Source organism: Xenopus laevis, chromosome 6S, assembly GCF_017654675.1.
Source record: "Xenopus laevis strain J_2021 chromosome 6S, Xenopus_laevis_v10.1, whole genome shotgun sequence".
In the NCBI taxonomy this organism is placed as follows: Eukaryota; Metazoa; Chordata; class Amphibia; order Anura; family Pipidae; genus Xenopus; species Xenopus laevis.
In genome coordinates, this window is record NC_054382.1 from 28,221,199 (window position 1) to 28,241,781 (window position 20,583).

Consider the following 20,583-nt stretch of genomic DNA (forward strand, 5'->3'; position numbering starts at 1 on the left):
TTATATTTGCAGAAAGAGGCTCAACTAAGTATTGATATAATATCTCTGTTGGGTGCCCACATTTATGCACCTGTCTAATTTTGTTATGATGCATATTTTCTGTTAATCCAAAAAATGTTATGTACTGCTGAAATACTACTGGTTTCCATAAGGAATTGTATATATTAAAAGGATTTTACTACTTTGAAACTTAGCCAATGATAAACAAAACTCAAAACAAAAAAATTAAGAGGGGTTCCCAAACTTTTTCATATGACTGTGTGTATATATATATATATGTATATAGCTTTGACCTGTAATTTGATCCTGCAGATAAACACCTAAAATATGTATATACTGTTATATACTTCTAATGTCTACCATTAGGGTTGCTTGAATGCATTGGTTTCCCCTGGATTACTTTTCTTTACCTCCCAATTGCTTATATCAAGGCCACCTCACTCTCTGAATTGCAGTGTACTGGATTGCAGTGTAAAGATGACACCGTGGTTCCCATTGCAGAACTCTGAATACCATGCATGGCACAGTACCAATAAAAAACATGTTTTTCTGTGTGGTTGCAAATTATACTGTAACTGTTGTGAAGGTAGGCTGGGGTCAGCAGAGCTGTAGGTATGGTTTAGAACGTGGAACTGTACTAGTTGTAGTATACTCAGATCATTCTCTGACTTTTATTGCACAGGACCTGAATTGCCACCCCTGATGCAGTTTTTCCCTCTTCCCACTTGTTTTTTTTCCTCATTATTAGTGTGACAAAACAAGTTGTCCAATCAAATAAGTGGTGACCTGATCTGACATAACATGCTACCCCCACACAAGAGAGAGTGCCTGGAAAATAAATGCATGAGAACTGATGAGATTGCACTGCAATTTACGTACAGTATGATATTAATGAAAAAAAAAAAATCATTAAGGCCTTGGGGAACTATAACATTATTTGATCAGGACTACTATATTCTTGAAATGTTACAACAACTCTGTGTCTTCATGCAAAATAAATGCTCAAAAATATTTCTGTGAATTTTGCTTCCCCTTTTAATTATCCTTAATTTAATAAAAGAATGTCTTACAGTATCTTGCACTTCTGTTGCTAAGTACTTCATGTTATACTGTTAGTCCTGGATTTAATAATAGCTGTGAGCAGAAAATCCCTAGCTGCAAAGCTCAGATATAAGCCTCTCATCACGTTAACAGATGTTAAAGAGGATGAATAAATGTTCTAAATCATAAGCAAGTCTAGATCAATACATTAAAGACTTGTGTATTTATAATTAAATTGCAAAATAAAACAAAATTTCACCAGATTTGAAAATATTAAACAGTTTATTGGCATGGTAGCTGCTAGAAGACACGATTAAATGCAGGATTTCTATCCTTCTTAAGAACATGGTTATGAAAACAGTACTCTCAAGGCTTCCTGCACCAACCTGATATTTCAAAAGTGATTGATAGTAATGGAGCCACGCTAGACTTTGATGTGCTGTAAGAATGGCTTTCTGAAAGGAAAAGCAAATTAATGTAAGAAATTAAAAAAACATTTCTGTTATAATAAAGTCACCAAAAATATTGACAATTATATTTTCTAATATTGAAAATATTGACAATCACAGCAGACAGCTATTATATGTTTAAGAGAAGCTGAACCTAGTGCCTCCATTCTAAGTTTCTACATTTGGAGAGCTGGTTTTTCTTATGTTTAAAAAAAAAATCTATGGTCAAAAGTCATGGCACACTAGAAAAAGACACCTGCACCCCAAATAGGTAATCTGAAGGCACAGTGTTAGAAGGCTAAAGTGATTCGATTGGCTAGACAAGTATAATTAGAGAATACAGTCAGAAAGCTGTTCTATTCTATTCTATTTTTGGGGGATTAATTGAAAAATTCTTGGACTTTTTATATGAAAGAGCGTATGATAAATAATGACGAATACTACAACAACAAGCAACAGATTTTCTTTTGAATTTCATATTTATATGTGATTATGTCACGAAATATATAAAAATAAAAAAGTCTCTGCTTTTTTAGAAATATTTTACAAGCATGAATATGACTGATCAAACCCAACTAAAAGGAAAGTGGTTCAGCACTAAGTTCACCCCCAAAGGACAAATCACAACAATTTTTTTTTAAATCTTAGGGCCCATTACAATAACTCAAGTTACATGATGTTTTTCTATTATCATTTTTAGGCAATATAGGAAGTCATTTACCGAGCATGAAAACCTGGAGGACATAAATGTTCTACTTTCCAGACATAATTCAATAAAACTGCATACTCAGTTGAACATTATCTTTTGAAGACTATGTCAATTCTCCAATATCCAGCAAAGGCACCCTATTTCCAGTTCTATAGATTAAACATGAAATCTAAATTAAAAATCATATCACCTGCTACTATTTCTGAGACATATTTTTCCCATTCTTACTAAATGTGTTAAAAGGAAATGAAAGCTGCAGAACGGTATAATCTGAAAATACTGTGGCAATGCTATGGCTGCCACTAGATGTAGTCACTGACTGGCTCAGCATCTTAATGATTATTCACTAGTTTTGAAGGTTAGAGGGTTTTTATTTATATGTTCTGATTAATTCCACAAGACAAATATGAAATTGATCTACAAGGGAAGCCTGAAATTGAAAATAATCCAAACAAAGCTTCCATTCTGAAACAACATTTACATTTTCTTTTGCAAATGTTCAATTAACCTCATCAGTAAATCAGAAAATAGTGTCAAGGTTAATTTAATTACACAGTTAACAAGGAAGAACACTATTATTACAACAATCCCCGTTATGGGTACTAAAAGGTAATGATAACCAAAAACGATTTTCAAATCATTAAATAAATCAAATGGAACAGAACCAATTGATTTTTGAAACACTGAGGCAGGAGTTGTGCTTTGAGATGCAGATTGGAAAATAATGCTATGCGTTAATTTTGTTACGGTGCTGGATAATCATTAAACCTAAATGAAACGTAAAAAAATAGAGAATGTGATAGCTTCAGTTGTGCTGATTGTTAGTGATGGGCGAATTTATTCGGCAGGCGCAAATCCACTGTGAATTTGTGCGATTCGCGAAACGGGCGCAAAAATTCGCTGGCGTAAAAAAAAATGGATGCCTGCGTCCGGTTTTTGGACGCTGACGCATTTTCACCCAAAAAAAACGGACGCCGGTGCCATTTCGAAAATTATTCGCCTTTTCGCGAATTTCGAACGAAATTCGTGAATTTTTCAGCGAAGCGCAAATTCGGCCATCACTACTGATTGTTGATATAAATTGTATATGGTAATATATAATATATGATAGCATATTGTGACAGTGTGAAATACTACAGTGAGGTTTACAATAGGAAGTCAGACACATGCTTTAAAGTAAAAATGCCTAATTTTCAAAAAAATTACACAGCGCTTATTACATTTTTTGTAGCTGAGATGTCATTAGATGCTCATCACTGAAGAAAAACATAGTTGCTTATTCTGTCCCTTGGCCCACTGATAAGCATCTACCCTATAGGTGTATAATTTGGTTCAATAATTAGGATAGTCTTGCCAAGTCATTAAACTGAAAGAGTTATGACGTTTTTACATAAAGGCCATTGAAGATGAGAAGCACAAGCGATGTAGAACCCTGGGGACAATTCTTTGCAATTCAGAATGAAATGCAAAGACCTGCACTTCTCCACTGAATACATTGTTGCCTGCATTGGGTAGTGCTGTATTCATGAGTGGCATGAAAACAGGCATTCTAAAATGAGTAAATATTTAAGAACTAAAGGATGAAAGGCAATGAGGAGCATATTAAAGAACTATTTAAAACTTGTTTTTTGGAAATTAACTCAAGATTTTATATTGTAACTTTGCCTTTTAAAAGATATACAGAACCAGTGGATCTTCACCCAGTAGAAATAAATGAAGACCAACAGACTGTAGAAGTGTCAATGTTCTGTAATTGCTCATCAGGCTTTTTTGCATTTTAGTTTAAAGGATTTTAGCAGACAAATTACTTAGCAGTATAGCCTACACAAAACCCAGCAGTCAGATTGGTTAGAAACATACTGGGGGTCATTTATAAAGTTTGCGCAGTGCAAATATTTATTCACAAATAATGATGGGCGAATTTGTGGCGAAATGGTGCCGGCGTATCGTTTTTGACGCCGACGTCAGTTTTTTTGTACACCGGCGCAAATTCACTGCCGAAAATTCGGTGGCGTCCAAAAAAAACAGACGCAGCGTCCATTTTCACTAATTTATTCACCGGTGGCGAAACGTAGGAATTCACCGCGAATCACTATTAACAAATGGTTGTATTGCCCATGTTTATTTCTGAACGCTGACATACTGTACTGCTGTGCCCATCTTTCTGTTTTTGTGAATTCGCATTGCAGGTGTTGACTTTGACCACTGTGCAAAGTCGTTGAGCATGAAAATAGCGTTGACAGTAATTTAAATTTGCAATTGGTGAAAATTATCCTGCAAACATTTTCAAACATAGAGTGTGTGCATAAATATTCGCGATTATGCCATATTTGAAAAGCTCTTATGAACATTTGCAGTGTGAATAAAAGTTCACAGTTCTGTTTGCACATTACATACACCACTCTTATTCAGCTTTATAAATATAACCATGTGCAGGGCAAATACTGTATACTCACTGTGCAAATCATTATGCCCTGCTTGAAGTTTATTAATGAGCAGTAGAAAAGGATTTCTTTGAATATAATGAAATGTGGGTGGAGCACTGAGAGAATCTTTTGTACCCGAGGTCTAGTATTTATAAGTAATATCTGAGGGGCTGCCAGAAATTCTAAAAATAACTCCCGTGTGCAGTTACTTGCCATTATCTGCAGAGGCTACTCCTACTATGATCCAGTTAAATGCAGGTCTAAAACCTTGTGCACATCAGGAGATCATTGACCCTGTTGCATAGTTTATATCTTGCAGGAGAACTGGTTGTGACTAAAATAAGTCTTAAATGTCAGAATGATATAGTCAATTGCCATAATGTGCCATTTGTATTTAAATCAGCATTGCTAAAAACAGCCAAAATGCAAGAAAGTTTGAGACAAAAAGATAATGGTGAGTTCACATAGAGAAATTAATAGTTAGCTAAGGCTAAGAATAGGTTATTTTTTTCTTACGTTCCACATAGAAATTAAAATCTACTAATCTCCCCATGTGGAATAAGACTCCTACACACATGCAATATGCTATACAAAACTTTAGGAATGCTCCATTATAGTACCTTCTTTATCTTTCACATTGTTGAGGTAAGAAAGCAAATTTTCATTTGCTTGTACACAGTAAATCTCTCGTGTTTGAATTCCTCCACCGCATAGTGCAGTCTGGTTACCTCTCCTTTTATCCTGCTGGCTTAACAAAGGATCGACCCGACATTCAGTCCATTCTGTAGCCCTCCAGGTATATCTAGGTCAGCAATGAATAGAACAAAAATTCAGCATTTAGATATAAAATACACTGGCATAAAGGTGGAACACAGGATACAGTCAATGGAAACACGTTTAGTGATGGGCGAATTTATTCACCAGGTTTCACCGCCAGTGACTAAATTCGCGAATTTGCAGGGAAAATTCGCCGGCATCTTGATTTCTTGTTTTGCAAATTTTTCGTCAGTTTTGCGGATTTCGCAGGAAATTTGCGAAATTTGTGTCGAAGCAAAACGGGACAAATTCGCCAATCACTAGTCATGTTCTTAAAAACTAGAAGCTCCATACATTAAAAGAAAGGAGGCCATGGTCAAACATACTAGTAGTTATGCTGATGAGTTTGCAATAGGGATGGGCGAATTTTTTCACCTTGTTTTGCCGCGGCAATGACGCCCTTAGACTTCTATGGCACTGCGCGTCAAAAAAAAATTTGCCACGCGTCAAAAATTTGACCCGAAAGGGTCAAATTCGCCCATCCTTATAAGCCACTACTTTTAATGCATCCTAGGTGGTTCATCAGTATAGTAAATATACTGTTCTGCTGCTAGTAATAATTTGTTGGTGGATTGGCTTTCACATCTACCCTTTCCTACCTTCTTCTTCATGAGATTGAAGGCCAGTGTGCAATAAACCAAAATTTGTAAACAGAGCCCTCAAATGAATTTAGTGTAAAAAAGGATTTAGTTGCATGTAGCCCCTGCTGCAATGGACCATCGTTTTGTTACTACTTTGGTATAAAATGGCACCAGAATCTATAATTTCTGTAGCTTCTATTTTAATTATTTTTATAGTTTATCAAGTTGCAATTTATTGGTTTGCTCGAAGGAGATAAAACTAACGGTGTCCTATTTGCCCTATTTTAATTTTATTGTTATTGGTTCCTTTTTTCACTTTTACCACTCGCATGGTAGCGTAATTTAAAGCAATAATATTCTTTGGTATTTTTATTTTCTCATTTCTGTAGTCAGGATTTACAATGCTGCATTGCTCTGATATAATTTGATTCTAAATAACTACATGAATTTAATGAGCAATTAGAGCTTCTATAGAACAGTGCTGCTTGTTGTAATTTGTTCTTTGGGAACAGTTAAAGTTAATTCTTTTTAATTCTTCTGTGGTGTTAGAGGCAAAGTGTTCACAAAGGCAAAATTGTTCACGTTGCAAACATTTATTTGCATTGTGAACGGAATTGGGAATGATTTTTCAGTTGGCAATTAATATTACATTGCCCCATTTGTCTGAAACAGAACCAAACTAAACAATAACCCTACATTTGCATGGTTACATTTAGCAAAATCCAAACAAAAATTTATATCTGGCAAGGAATCAACATTTTCCATTGATTTTTGGAATCAATCTATTGATTATAATCCTGAGTTTACATAATGATGGCACATATATGTTTCCTAATTTCTTCAATATGTTTATACTTACTTAATACAAACTTGTGGCCCATCTGGTGGAGGAGTACACTGTTCTGTTTCTTCTAGTTCTGGACATTCATTTCCATTCCCAATTGGAAATAATTTTATAATCCTTTTTCTAGTTCGATATCCAACATGAGATGCCATTTCACAAGCCTTGGAGCACGAACTCCATTCTGCCCACTCAGACACTTGGCACTCCTTGTCAACAACACAAGACTGGAAAGTAATTGGCAACTTTTCCTGTTGACAAAAACTGAAAAATACATGTCATTGTTTTTCAATATATAATAAAATACATAACGATAATCAATAACTCCATTAACATTGTGCAACAGGTTTTTTTTAATTGGCTTCAGTTGTCCTGAAGATAAATCCTGTATTCTGCACTAAGCATATTATCATAGATATATCACACATCACAGGTGATATAATGATGTTATTGCTTACAACATTGCTGTTGTGTCCTCCTACTCAAGTTCAGAGTTCTCCATTCAGAACCCTGTTTGTTCTGTGTGCTATTGACCTTTTACTTGTACAGCAAGACCTCAGACACAGGCATAATTTTGCACCCCTTGGTGCTCAAACACTTGTTTCCCATGTTATTGCTAATGACTCCCAGTAACTAAAATATGTTTTTTAGAGATAATGTTAAAATTTTGACTGTGATAGATAGCCTTGTTATACTTTCATGTTACTGATCCTTTGAACAACAATCAAATGCACAAGGGAGTGCTAAAACATGGCACATTATTTTCCTTTTCCACTTGATTTAACCTGCCACTGTTACGGTTTACTGCCAGCAGAACAGAGGGCTTGGGGACGTGTTCTACATTACCCAACCAACTATGACCAAACTAGGAAAGCAACACTACGCTTATGTCAGCAGCAACTTCCTTTTCCTATAAACAGCTGCCATAAAATTAAAACTCCACTTCAGAAAACAGATAAAATATCCACTGAACCAATCAGAACAAAGCTTGAAAAGTTGCCAACTCTGCTCCCCATGGCTGCATCATCCCTAAGGCATAGAATACTATCTGACCTGCTATTGAGGGTACCCTCTTAATGTCCCCTGTTCTGAATAGTAATAAAAATGAACAAAGAACAAACATTTTCTAAAAGGGCTGCTGTTAAACACTATAGGTTCTTAATTGGAAGTTCTTACAAATGGCAGAGCAATATAATGCTGCATTGATATTGATTGTAGAAAAAGAAAATCATTCAAACATAAATGTAATAATATATTTTAGGTGATATGGTTATTCTTATTGTAGTAATCGGCTTATGTGGGCATATTTGTTATGGGCATTCCTGTTGTTTTGCCATTGTCTTATGTTTCATATTCCTGCTCCTGTTTCCCTCTTCCTGTCTAAGCTGAGAGCAAGCATTAATCAGGCCACTCCTACCTGCCATTTTGTAATAAATGTACAAGAAGTTACTGTGCTTGTCTGGCTGCCAGTGATGAACAAAATTTTTCACATGGCGACCATAGACTCCAATCGCTGAAAAAAATTGCCGCTCTACAAAAAAATTTGACCCGCCACATCGTGCGACAATTTTTTTTTAACCCCCATAGACTTCAATGCCTTTTGGCACATTTTAGCCATTTCACAAATTTTTGGCGAGGTGAAATTCGCTCGTCATTACTGGCTGCTTTACCTGAACTAACACAGCAGAATCATTTATACAACAATATATACAATGTTCCTAATCATCAAGGCTACACATTAAACAGGGGTGCTCCACCAATTTGGTGAGTTTAAAAACTAGTTTCAGGGGGCAGCGCAAAATAGGTTACCAGTGGCGGCAAAAAGCCACTCCTGGCTTTCGGTGATTGGTTATAGCCCTACCCCTCTATGTCAAGCCACAACTCCTCTATGTCACACCACACAATGTCATGGCCTTGCCTCCCCACCCAGAGTTAGTCAGGAGGAAAGGTGGCAGCCCTAATTACACCATTACATATTCTGTCAAAGTTTTTTTTTTTACATAATTAATTCGGTAAGTAAGTAACTATACACATAACTGCATCTGTTACATAGATGTTCTATATTTATGACACAGATTGTTTGTTAAAATGTACAGAATGGAGTTTGTAATATTGGTCTTTTGCATATTTTTAAACTGTGTATATGGTCACAAATACTTATGTACCATGAGAGACATTCATTCTGTGTAGGGATATTTTTGTATACAGAAAGAATTTGGGATAAATGGCACCCTATATATATCTACCTTTGCAGCAAGTGGAGAGAGACAATATGCCTATTTGGCCTGGCTTAAATTGCAAGAGGTACCTGGAATTAGGGGTATCCTTGACAAGAAGTTAATTCCAAAGTTCCCTTATTGATTTGAGTCCATAGACACAACTGACTTGTGCTGGTAATGAAGCCATGCTCATCAATGCCTTAGTAACAATGTTCACCTCAGTTTGCATGTGGTTTAATAAAACAAATACTATCTTACATCTATATTGATGCATCACAACCTGGTTGAGGCAAAAATTGCTTTCAAGTGTCCCTTTAGACCTGAAATTTGTGCTATCAGTTAGGGAGTTTGGGAGCCTGATCTAAAGATTTAAGATGCTGTAGATGTTTTCTCCAGCATGTGGTCCCCTGCATGAAGACAGGTTTTGGTTGATAGCCTACTATATGGGAGCTACTGCCTAAGTCCAATGGAGAGGTATTTTAGGCAGGTATTGTTACAAATACCTTCTGTTGAATTGAAAAATTGTATTAATACAGTTTCCTGAATGTGTTCCCCAGTGTTGTCCATTGTATTTTTCATTCAATTCACCCTCTGTATTATGAACTCATGCTTGATGTTCAGCTGAACCCATGTGATTTTGTTGTTGTTACATTGCCAGGTGGATCTGTGGGACATTCATTTGGTATGACTGGTATTGTTTATAAGGGAGAACAACCAATCTCCTGGAAATGTTATACAGGGAATCCTGACCTTGTCAATTGTAAACTAAAGTTACAGTATAAACACAATTTGCTAAACAGAAAATAACAGGGCTACGGGGATGCAACAACAGTAAAACCTGCCAAATAAACAAGGCCCCAGAACTCAGAAACATATAAACATGAAAGGTGATAGATCCACTATATCTCCTCCAGGCTATAAATATATTCTTGTTATACGGCCTTGCATGTCAGCAATAGTTTTCTTTTTACTTACTGTCAACCAGTTTAAATCTGATTAATGATAACTGTAATTTTCTGAGAATAAAAAATGTGTTTACGTTACTGTTCCCCGAACAACAGTAATCTGCCAAGACATGCCTAACCTATTACCAATTGCTGACTAATTATATGAGATGAGGGATGTATTAAAGTAATTAGACTTTTTTATTTTACAGTTCAGCTAGCTTAGCCTACACATTAGCAATGCTCCATATGTACCACACTGAGAATAAAAATGGCTCATTCCCCAAATAGATATTGGCCTAGAACTGCAATTTTCTTTGCTTAAATGAATTGTAATTTATTGCACAGTCCAAATACTTTGCATGTCATTCTGGAACATGCAATGTTGTATAAGGATGGAAAGGTTAATTATGTATTAAGGCATTGCATTCAAATATTAATTATCAGTAACAAACATACCTATCACAAATGATAGGTATGATTATACACTAGACATAGTATGCCCCATCACTCTACAATCTTAAGTAAAAAAGACAGCACTCTTGGTGGGTTATTTATTAAGCTCTGATTTTTCTGGTCGGACTTTTAAAGGGGAAAATACAATTTTTTCGGAGAAAAAATACTCTAATTTTTCGGGATTTATTTTTCGGGAAAAGTCCCTGTGGATTTTGTCAGAAAATAGTGAGAACTTGTTTATAAATCTCCCTGGTGTTCTAAACATGTGTAAATGCCCCCTGCTTCTGCCTAAAGTACCCTAGGGATTAAGAACCTAAAATTTACATAACATACACTAATGTTGACCAGAAAGAGAGACATTTTTTAGATCACTCTTAAGCTTTGTAATTTCTAAATGACCACATATAAAGAATTATGACAAAGTTATGATAGTTATTAATTTAAAGCAATGAGTGGATATTAAATGCTATCAACAATAAGTATTGTGTGCTGTGTCTCTCTAACAACTGGCAACCTTTTAGCTTAGAGTCATATGCGCTTTTATGATAATTGCTTTTACCCTTTTGCTTTGTTTTATGACCACATAAATTAATTGAACTGGAAATGAAACTGGAATTTCGCCCTACATTTATAACCAGTCTGAATTCTAATATTCTGTTGGGAAATGTGAGTGAAATCCAAAGAAAAGTCCACAAATACTGAATAATGAAGATGTATTGAGACAATAGTAATCAATGCAAAAAGAAAGAACAATAGAAAAATAAACATACTTAAAGTACAAAAATAGAGAGTGTTTAAGGTAGGAAGGAATTAATTTAGTGATGCAAACTGGAGAATGACAGTAATGGGAATAGAGTACGGGCTGAAGGAAAAATCACTGTCACAAGTCCTTACCTTAATGCAGCAGCTTTTCCATTCCGGTGCATACATGTCACCAGTCTTGTCTGGTAACCAATCTGTATATCCCAAAATCTATTCTCCTGTCTATTCTTTCTGTTCCGGTTTCTTTTCTTTTTAATAAGCTCACGTTCTTCCGGATCTTTTACTGCTTTTTCTCTTTCCTTTGCTCGTTCTCTGTTTTTCCCTCGTTTACCAGCCTGTCTTACATGTCTAGTAAGTGGAACAGAACAAGAACTCCAAGGTCCAACACTCAGACTGTACATATTTTCTTCACCCTCACATGGGGAAGACTGACATATTTGGTATTCTGTAAGGTTAGGACATGCTGATCCACCAAACTGAGCCAAAGTAATAACATATCTGGTTCTGTGTTTTAATCCATTGCCACATGTCCTGGAACAGTCTGACCATGGAGAATATTCTGATACAATGCAGTCTTGAGGGCAGGGGATAAGGCACCCTTGTTCCAGTCGAGGCTTAGGTTCAAAGTATTCACAAATACTATCATCAGCTATTGCCTCATTTGCTTTCTGGATGCATGTTACTTCTCTAGTCTGAATGCCTTCCTCACCCTTAGTACATTCAGTAGGTTTCTCTGAAGATCTTGATATGACTGGTTTGCACTGATTCCAGCTTCCTAACTGCCAGTCATACATTTCCTTGTGCCAGTCGCAAACTCTAAAACAGTTCTGTTGATTTTCTGGCCTGTCTGTCTGTTTACAGTTTGTAGGGAGGGTTGTCCATCCTTCAACATGGGCACACCAAACTGCTCTTGTTTGAATACCTCCAGGTCCACATTCATCACCCATACATCTGCCCCAGGGACCTATAAAAAAGAAAAGAAAAATAACTTTGTTTTAGATTCAAGTTCATGCAAGCATATACTGAAAAGCAAACATATACTGAAAAGCAAACATAATGTTGCTTTTATTGTGTTGATAAAAAACCCTCCTATGATAATCAGGCTGTTGAAATTTGCATACAACTAACAAGTAATATACCACTAGGTATATTTTAAAAAATTATTTACATCTGTGACTTGCGGATATCTTTTCTAAGCTGATGGGTGGGGATCCATTTCCACTCATACAAAACCTGGCTACAAGTATTACTTATATCTATGAGTCCCGCTGCCACACAGACTTTCATGTAATACGGTTATATAATTATATAACATGTTACATATGAATTAAACAAACCCTGATTTTTCTGGGTAGTAATCTAGATATGAATACAGTAATTTCTATACAGATAATATACATAATAAATATATCTCATGTACTTAATGTATATAAATTGTGTTTAATACCGTTGCAATTTTTATTGTTAATAAAATATATAATTAGGCCTATGAATCTTTGGACAGAGACAACTTTTTTTCTAATTTTGGTTCCGTACATTACCACAATGAATTTTAAATGAAACAACTCAGATGCAGTTGAACTGCAGACTTTCAGCTTTAATTCAGTGGGTTGAAAAAAAAAAAAAAAAGATTGCATAAAAATGTGAGGAACTAATAGGGATGTCGCGGACTGTTCTGTGGCGAACTTGTTCGCGCGAACATCGGCTGTTCGCGTCCGCCGCAAGTTCGCGAACTCGCGCGACGTTCGCCAATAGGCGTTCGCGTCAAAATCGTTCGACCATTCGACCATTCGGTCGCTAAAATCGAACGATTTTCGTTCGATTCGAACGAAAATCGTTCGATCGAACGATTAAAATCCTTCGATCGTTCGAATCGAACGATTTTCGGATGTTCGAAGTTCGCGAACTGTTCGCATTTTTTGCCGGTGTTCGCGAACGGCGTTCGCGAACACATTATCGGCGGTTTGCTACATCCCTAGGAACTAATGCTTTTTTTTATCACAATCACTTCATTTCAGGGGCTCAAAAGTAATTGGACAATTGACTCAAATGCTATTTCATGGGCAGGTGTGGGCAATTCCTTTGTTATTTCATTATCAATGAAGCAGATAAAAGCGATAATACATAATACAGATGGAAAATGACCCAAAACATACAGCCAAAGCAACCCAGGAGTTTATTAAAGCAAAGAAGTGGAATATTCTTGAATGGCCAAGTCAGTCACCTGATCTGAACCCAATTGAGCTGCATTTCACTTGTTGAAGACTAAACTTCGGACAGAAAGGTCCACAAACAAACAGCAACTGAAATTCCCTGCAGTAAAGGCCTGGCAGAGAATTAAAAAGGAGGAAACCCAGAATCTGGTGATGTCCATGAGTTCAAGACTTCAGGCTGTCATTGCCAGCAAAGGGTTTTCAACCAAGTATTAGAAATGAACATTTTATTTTCAGTTTTTTAATTTGTCTAATTACTTTTGAGCCCCTGAAATGAAGTGATTGTGTTAAAAAAAGGCTTTAGTTACTCACATTTTTATGCAATCTTTTTGTTCAACCAACTGAATTAAAGCTGAAAGTCTGCAGTTCAACTGCATCTGAGTTGTTTCATTTAAAATTCATTGTGAAAATGTACAGAACCAAAATTAGAAAAAAGTTGTCCCTGTCCAAAGATGTATGGACCCAACTGTATAATTGCCTTATACATTTAAACAAAGTTTCATACATAAGGGTCATAGACCCATTTATACAAAATCTAACATTAGTCAAGTTGGGTTGCACAGTTTAATCCCTGACAAGTTTCTAGGCCTGTCAAAAAATCAGGTCTGCACACTCACAATAAATCATTTGACTCAGGTGCTATAATAGAAAATGCTTTACTATTTAGAAAAACAATTTGACAGTAACACAATGTTTACAAAGACAAAACACCCCACATGATAATAATATACATACCACCCTTTGCTACAAAGAAGGCAGAAAATAAACTACAAGAAGCCAAATGAGAACAGCCCCAAAGTTTCGGCACACAGCCTTTGTCAAGGCCTGTCTAGGCCTGCTCTTCTTTGACCATAGGACCAAAGTGCAATCCCAAGCTCAAGTTTTTCCCATTTTATCAGAATTCCAACATCATTGGTGTAGCAAAGGGGTTTTCATTCTGACGCAATTGCCCAGTTTTGCCGAACATTTTCAAAGAACATTTTTAGGAAAGGTTTTTGACAACAATAAATCAGGCATTTTAACACATGTTTATTGCCATGAACACTATTCCCATGTCTTAGCACTAATAAAATGCACAGTAATTGGCATAAACGAAAAATGACAAGTGCTTATATTCCTCTGAATAGCCAGCTGGTACACATAGATTAAGCTCACACAAACTCTGTTGGTGTTCTGTGCTGATTACTTTTTAAATCATAGCTGTAAGATTCCCTGCTTACCTTCAAAACAAATATATGGTAAGTACAATTGGAATTCTTTCTCTGCCGTGTAAAGATTATACCTTGATTTATTTCTCATCCAGGTTTTCAAATAACTACATTTTGGCCCTATTTACTGCACTCCAGGACTGTACAATGTCAGAGAATAGGTTCTACATTTTCAGAAAATTGTACCCAGAACCCCAACAGAGACTCAACAACTAAATCAGAAAATGACACACTTATGTAGAGAATGACAATTTCAATTCGGTAAACATATGTCTCATCACCAGAGAAAGGCATGCTGCCACCTCCTTTTATCGCACGGTGCACCTTGGAAAACACAGTGTGAGCCCAATTAACATTTATTTTGCATGAAACGGATCTCTGCTGCAGAACTCAACATGAAAGACTGCAGCATGTACTTGCCTAGAAATAATGGCGATCAATACATTAAAACAAATAGGATTTCTACCAATTATCCAGGCCCAGTTGTCTTTCAAGTTATCTGTCACACTGACAACACATTTTAAAATACTTTAAGTGCTGAATTCCCAAATTGTGAGGCTTGTCAAATGAATTACAACTTGTAAGTTAGGTAAACTACTAAAATATTGTTTTATTTAATTCATGATACAAAGACAACACAGACACGTTCATGCACAAGTATCACAATGATACAAACAATGCACAGTTTGTTTATTCTTTCTTTTAGAAGCTCCTAGTTTTAGATCACTCCATTGTAGATGGAAACGATTATCCCTGTCCCCATTTATATGCCAGGCCCTCACTGAAATTCCCAAATCCACATAATTAAAGTAGCTGAAAGTTGTCCAGTTCAATTTTATGGCTGAGCTCATTTCAGTAGCAGTTTCCAATTAACATATAGTGGAGCTGCCCTTGAGTTACAAAAGACAAGAATAAACATCAATGAACTCATTTCAGTATTCCTAATGCAACAGTTTTATATCACACACACAGTATATGGGGCTATTGGAAATAAAGATGCTAAATAGCAGAATTTGGCACAAAATGTGCGTAAATATATTTTGTAGCATCGCTAAGGGGCATAGTTATATTTAGATCTGGTGGTAACCCAAAAACATTAACCTGAAAAGTTCAGGAGGCAATGAATTCCTGGCATGAAAAGTGGTTTCAGTGATTTCTGGACCCTTTGCAGCATTAACATTGCCTAAGGATTTCAGCAAAATACAATGTATTTTATCTGGTATTAGTTTTGATTGTATATTTCACCTAGTGGCATAATGCAGAATCTCTTAAAAAATACTTATATTTGCAAGTTATTTTGCAGGTTCAAAGCATATAAATGGTAAATAATTTAACTAACGTATATGAATATATTTTACAGAAATTCCAGCTGGCTGAGATTAAGATTACCCTTATACCAATACATAATAACCCACTTTTTCTCCCGGGTTGAAGGGGACCCGTCACCCAAAGAAATTATTCAAAATCCTATTTTATCACATTAGTCAAGCAAAATTAACTTTAATTACACTATATAAATTATTTGAATCTTGTTTCCTTCAGTCTGGGATTTCAAAATGATAGCAAGCAGGCAGCAGCCATTTTGTGAACACTGTTATTAAGGCAAGCCTTGTGTCATCTCAGAATCTTGTTTGTGCACCAGAATGGGGGACCCAATGTCCATTTCCATGCCCTGGCTACACAATTAAATGGTGAAGAGAATGGGGGAATGTGTGGAGAGCAGTGACATCTAGTAAGTGCTGAATGGAAAGTGAAAGTAATTGTCTGCCCCACCTCTATGCCATTGGCATAGAGGAGGGGCAGACAATATTTGATTGACAGCGCAGATTTTTAAATGAGCTTACAGCAGCTATGAATGCTTTAATAAAAAATAGAAATTGGATTTCATGTTTAATTTGAAAAGGACTTTTATTATACAGATTTTTGTGTCTGGGTGACAGGTCCACTTTAAGCAACTCCCACATTTTAGTGGTAGAAAGACAGCCATATAAACAGGGTGCAAGACATGCTGCTATCAACTGGAATTAAATCATTGCAATACATGCAATTTACACAAAATTTGCCCAAGGACTAATAGATATTCCCAGCTCAACTCAACCACTTTATCAAGTCAATTGACATTTCTTTTAGGAATCGACTACCCACATTGCTTGAAACATGTTGTCAACAAGCAGGAAAACTTAAGGGAATGCTTCCCTTCTTATGTAAGCAAATGATGTTTAGATGCTGATGACTCTGAAATATATGACATACTGGGAAGCAGATATAGAACAACCAATTTCCCAACAAGACTGGAATTTAATCTGGGATACCATTTCACAAATTTCCCCAAATACTGCCATAAAAGAATCAGTATATAAGGTAATGATGAGTTGGCACATCATAGTCTTAAAGTGGACCTGTCACCCAGACACAAAAAGCTGTATAATAAAAGTCCTGTCAATCAAAGCTGTCAATCAAATATTGTCTGCCCCTCCTCTATGCCTTAGGTATAGAGGCGGGGCAGACAATTACTTTCACTTTCTATTCAGCACTTCCTAGATGTCACTGCTCCCGACACATTCCTCCTGTTCTCTTCACCGTTAATTGTGTAACCAGGGCATGGGGATGGACATCAGGTCCCCCATTACGGGGCACAAACAAGGTTCTGAGATGATGCAAGGCTTGCCTTAATAACAATGTCCACAAAATGTCTCCTGCCTGCTTGCTATAATTATGAATTCCCAGACTGAAGGAAACAAGATTCAAATAATTTATATAGTGTAATTAAAGTTCATTTTGCTTGACTAATGTGATAAAATAGGATTTTGAATCATTTTTCTGGGTGTCGGGTCCCATTTAACAATAATGATAGATATGACCCATCTGCTTCCAGCACTTGTTTTCGGGGGTGTACAGATGTTATATAGAGATTATAAACAAATCTGGTGGACATGCCCTGTAGCAGTTGAATATTGGCAGGATATTTTTCAACTAGAAAGGGTTTTTAATAAACCATTTACTTTTGTTGCCTGTATAGCACTACTAGTCCTTCCCTCTAAAGAGTTCACTAAGACCCAAAATAAGCTATTGGGACAAATTTTAGCTGTTGCGAGAACCATCTAAGTATAGTAAAGGCTTCAAACATCTAGGGGCCCATTCACTAAGCTCGAGTGAAGGAATAGAGGAAAATAGAGGAAAAATAGTTCGAATTTCTAATGTTTTTTTGGCTACTTCGACCATCGAAATGGCTACTTCGACTACGACCTTCGAATCGTTCGAATATTCGACCATTCGATAATCGAAGTACTGTCTCTTTAAAAAAAACTTCGACCCCCTAGTTCGCCACCTAAAATCTACCGAGGCCAATGTTAGCCTATGGGGAAGGTCCCCATGCTGGACTGTTTGGGAGGCGGCCAATCCTTTACCTTCGTGCACCAGGTGTCGTTACTCTAATTTACTAAGGGTGTGCGAGAGCCATAGTTGAACTATCAGGGTGGGCAGCCATGTTGCTCTCTGGTGCTGATCGCCAAACAGAAGCATGGACAGTGGAAACTAACACAAGATCAGCTGGCAATGCATATACCCCAGCTCACTGATATGTGTACAGGAGACAGAGGTGATCAAGCATAGAAACCTCCGCCCTCTCTGCACATGCTTTAGAAGGTTGGCTACTGCAAAGTTGGGTAGGGGGCAGAGGTAAATGTACAGGGATACCAATAGTTAAATTGTGGTGGATTGACCTTCTTTATTTATTACCTTATAAATAAAGTGGCACCAGTTATAGAAACCCAAACCAGCCAATCAGCAGACAGCATTACTGGCCATTTAGTTGATAGGACACAGGAAATTTTATGAATGAGAATGAGTTTTTTCAAGCCACTGCATAAAATGTTGGCACCATATAAGACAGTATATAATAAAGGAGACACTAACACCATAAATAATGAATAATATAAAAGAATAATGGACACAAAGTGAATAAGCATATTGATTTTGCTTTTAGAGATGTACAGCAAAGGCAAATAAATAAACAATTGACACAGACAGTAGGCGAAGGAGGCATTTTCATATTTTTCATTGACTGATATACTGGATCACCCCATTTATATTCCGTCACAGTGCAGCAAGTCTTCTGCAGGACTTTACATCTATACTGACACCAGAAATTAAACTCCATTGTCTTTGCATGCTATTTATAATTTTGGCAAAAAAGTATTTGCAGGATGCTTTAAATGTACACTAATATTTTGAAGTTTTTTAGTGTTCGTATCACTTTAGTGTATCACTTTAAGCACCAACAACTAGTCATTGAGTAATTAGAATGTAAAGCTATTGGCAAATAAAAAACAATAAAACATCTAATAATGACCTCCCCATCTAATTGCCTTGTTTCACAGTGGTCTAGTTTTGGACCAACCCATTTAAAACTCTACAGGAGTCTGAATTACAAGTGAAGTGTGAATAATAATAATAATAAGTGTAAAGCAATACTCATATTACTAAGAAAAAAATCATTGCTGATTAGACTAAGTGCCACGGTTGCCAATATGTTGATCATTCCAGATTTTAAATCTCTCACAGGGGAAACCAACACAGTTTGAAGCCAACATCAAAGTTAAACTGTTGACTGAAGTTAACATCAAAGTCAATGTTTTATGTAGAAAGGCCTTCATCTTCTACCTCAGCATTTCCCTCTGAAAACCAACCCCTTTCACCTCTTTTGCACACATTTTTATAGATTGTCTTTCCACATTTGATTAGACCTGCATTAACCAGCGGTAACGTTCCCGGCTAAAAATATAAAGGATACAATAAATGCAGACTTGGCTATTTTAAACTTTTAATTTCCTTCACTCGAGGAAGGGATGAACAGATAAAGCCAAGATTTAAAAATTGTGTGAAAAAATGATGGTACAGTAGAAAGATTCTTCTGTGTTTTTGCAAAAGCAAAATTAAATGGGGAAACAATATACGTTCAGTAGAACCAGTTGGAATATAAATATTTTTATTAAAAACTTGCAAGTGATTAAATAAGGAAACTAACATGAGATACATTTTTAATGAACTACACATTAATAATTAGGGATGTCGCGGACTGTTCGCCGACGAACTTGTTCGCGCGAACATCGGCTGTTCGCGCTCGCCGAATGTTCGCGAACGTCGCGCGACGTTCGCCATTTTGGGTTCGCCTTACCTGGCGCTTTTTTTTGACCTCTCACCCCAGACCAGCAGATACATGGCAGCCAATCAGGAAGCTCTCCCTCCTGGACCACCCCCACACCCCCTGGACCACTCCCCTTCCATATATAAACTGAAGCCCTGCAGCGTTTTTTCATTCTGCCTGTGTGTGCTTGCAAGAGCTAGTGTAGGGAGAGAGCTGTTACTGATTTCACTGATTTCTTTGAGGGACAGTTGATAGTAAGTTTGCTGGCTAGTAATCTACTTGATACTGCTCTGTATTGGAGGGACAGAAGTCTGCAGGGATTTGAGGGACATTTTAGGGTAGCTTTGCTGGCTAGTAATCTACCTTCTACTGCAGTGCTCTGTATATAGCTGCCTGCTGTGGGCACTGATCTCTTCTGATCTCATCTGCTGACTGCTGTAATAACCCAATAGTCCTTGTGAGGACTGCTTTTATTTTCTTTTTTGTTGTTTTACTTTGCTACTTTAACAGCCAAGTGCTATTAGTCTAGCAGTGTTGGGGAGTGGGACTGGTGTGCTACTGTGCTGCTCCTAGTAGTTCAGCAGCACCAACCCGAGAAAATTTTTTTAATATACATATAATTTTTTTTTAATTTTACTTATCTTACTGTTCTTTAAGGTGTCCAGTGCTGTTTGCTGTTCTTCATAGTAGTGCACCAATAGTAGTGCACTTGCAGGCATTATTTGCCCAGTGGCCATCTAGCTGTGTGAGCTTTTTCACATTCTGTCTAAAT

The 20,583-nt window shown here is 36.7% G+C and overlaps 1 protein-coding gene across 2 annotated transcripts in view; it reads right to left on the reverse strand.

Moving 5' to 3' along the window:
- thsd7a.S (thrombospondin type 1 domain containing 7A S homeolog) overlaps window positions 1-20,583 on the reverse strand; it is a 234,528-nt gene that overhangs the window by 46,236 nt on the left and 167,709 nt on the right. For both annotated transcript variants that reach the window (XM_041567489.1, XM_018269202.2), the window contains exons 3-6: window positions 11,377-12,208; window positions 6,882-7,127; window positions 5,246-5,427; window positions 1,428-1,496 (exon numbers count right to left, since the gene is read on the reverse strand). In XM_041567489.1, the coding sequence (XP_041423423.1) occupies window positions 1,428-1,496; window positions 5,246-5,427; window positions 6,882-7,127; window positions 11,377-12,208 (1,329 nt within the window). The remainder of the gene's footprint in view (window positions 1-1,427; window positions 1,497-5,245; window positions 5,428-6,881; window positions 7,128-11,376; window positions 12,209-20,583) is intronic.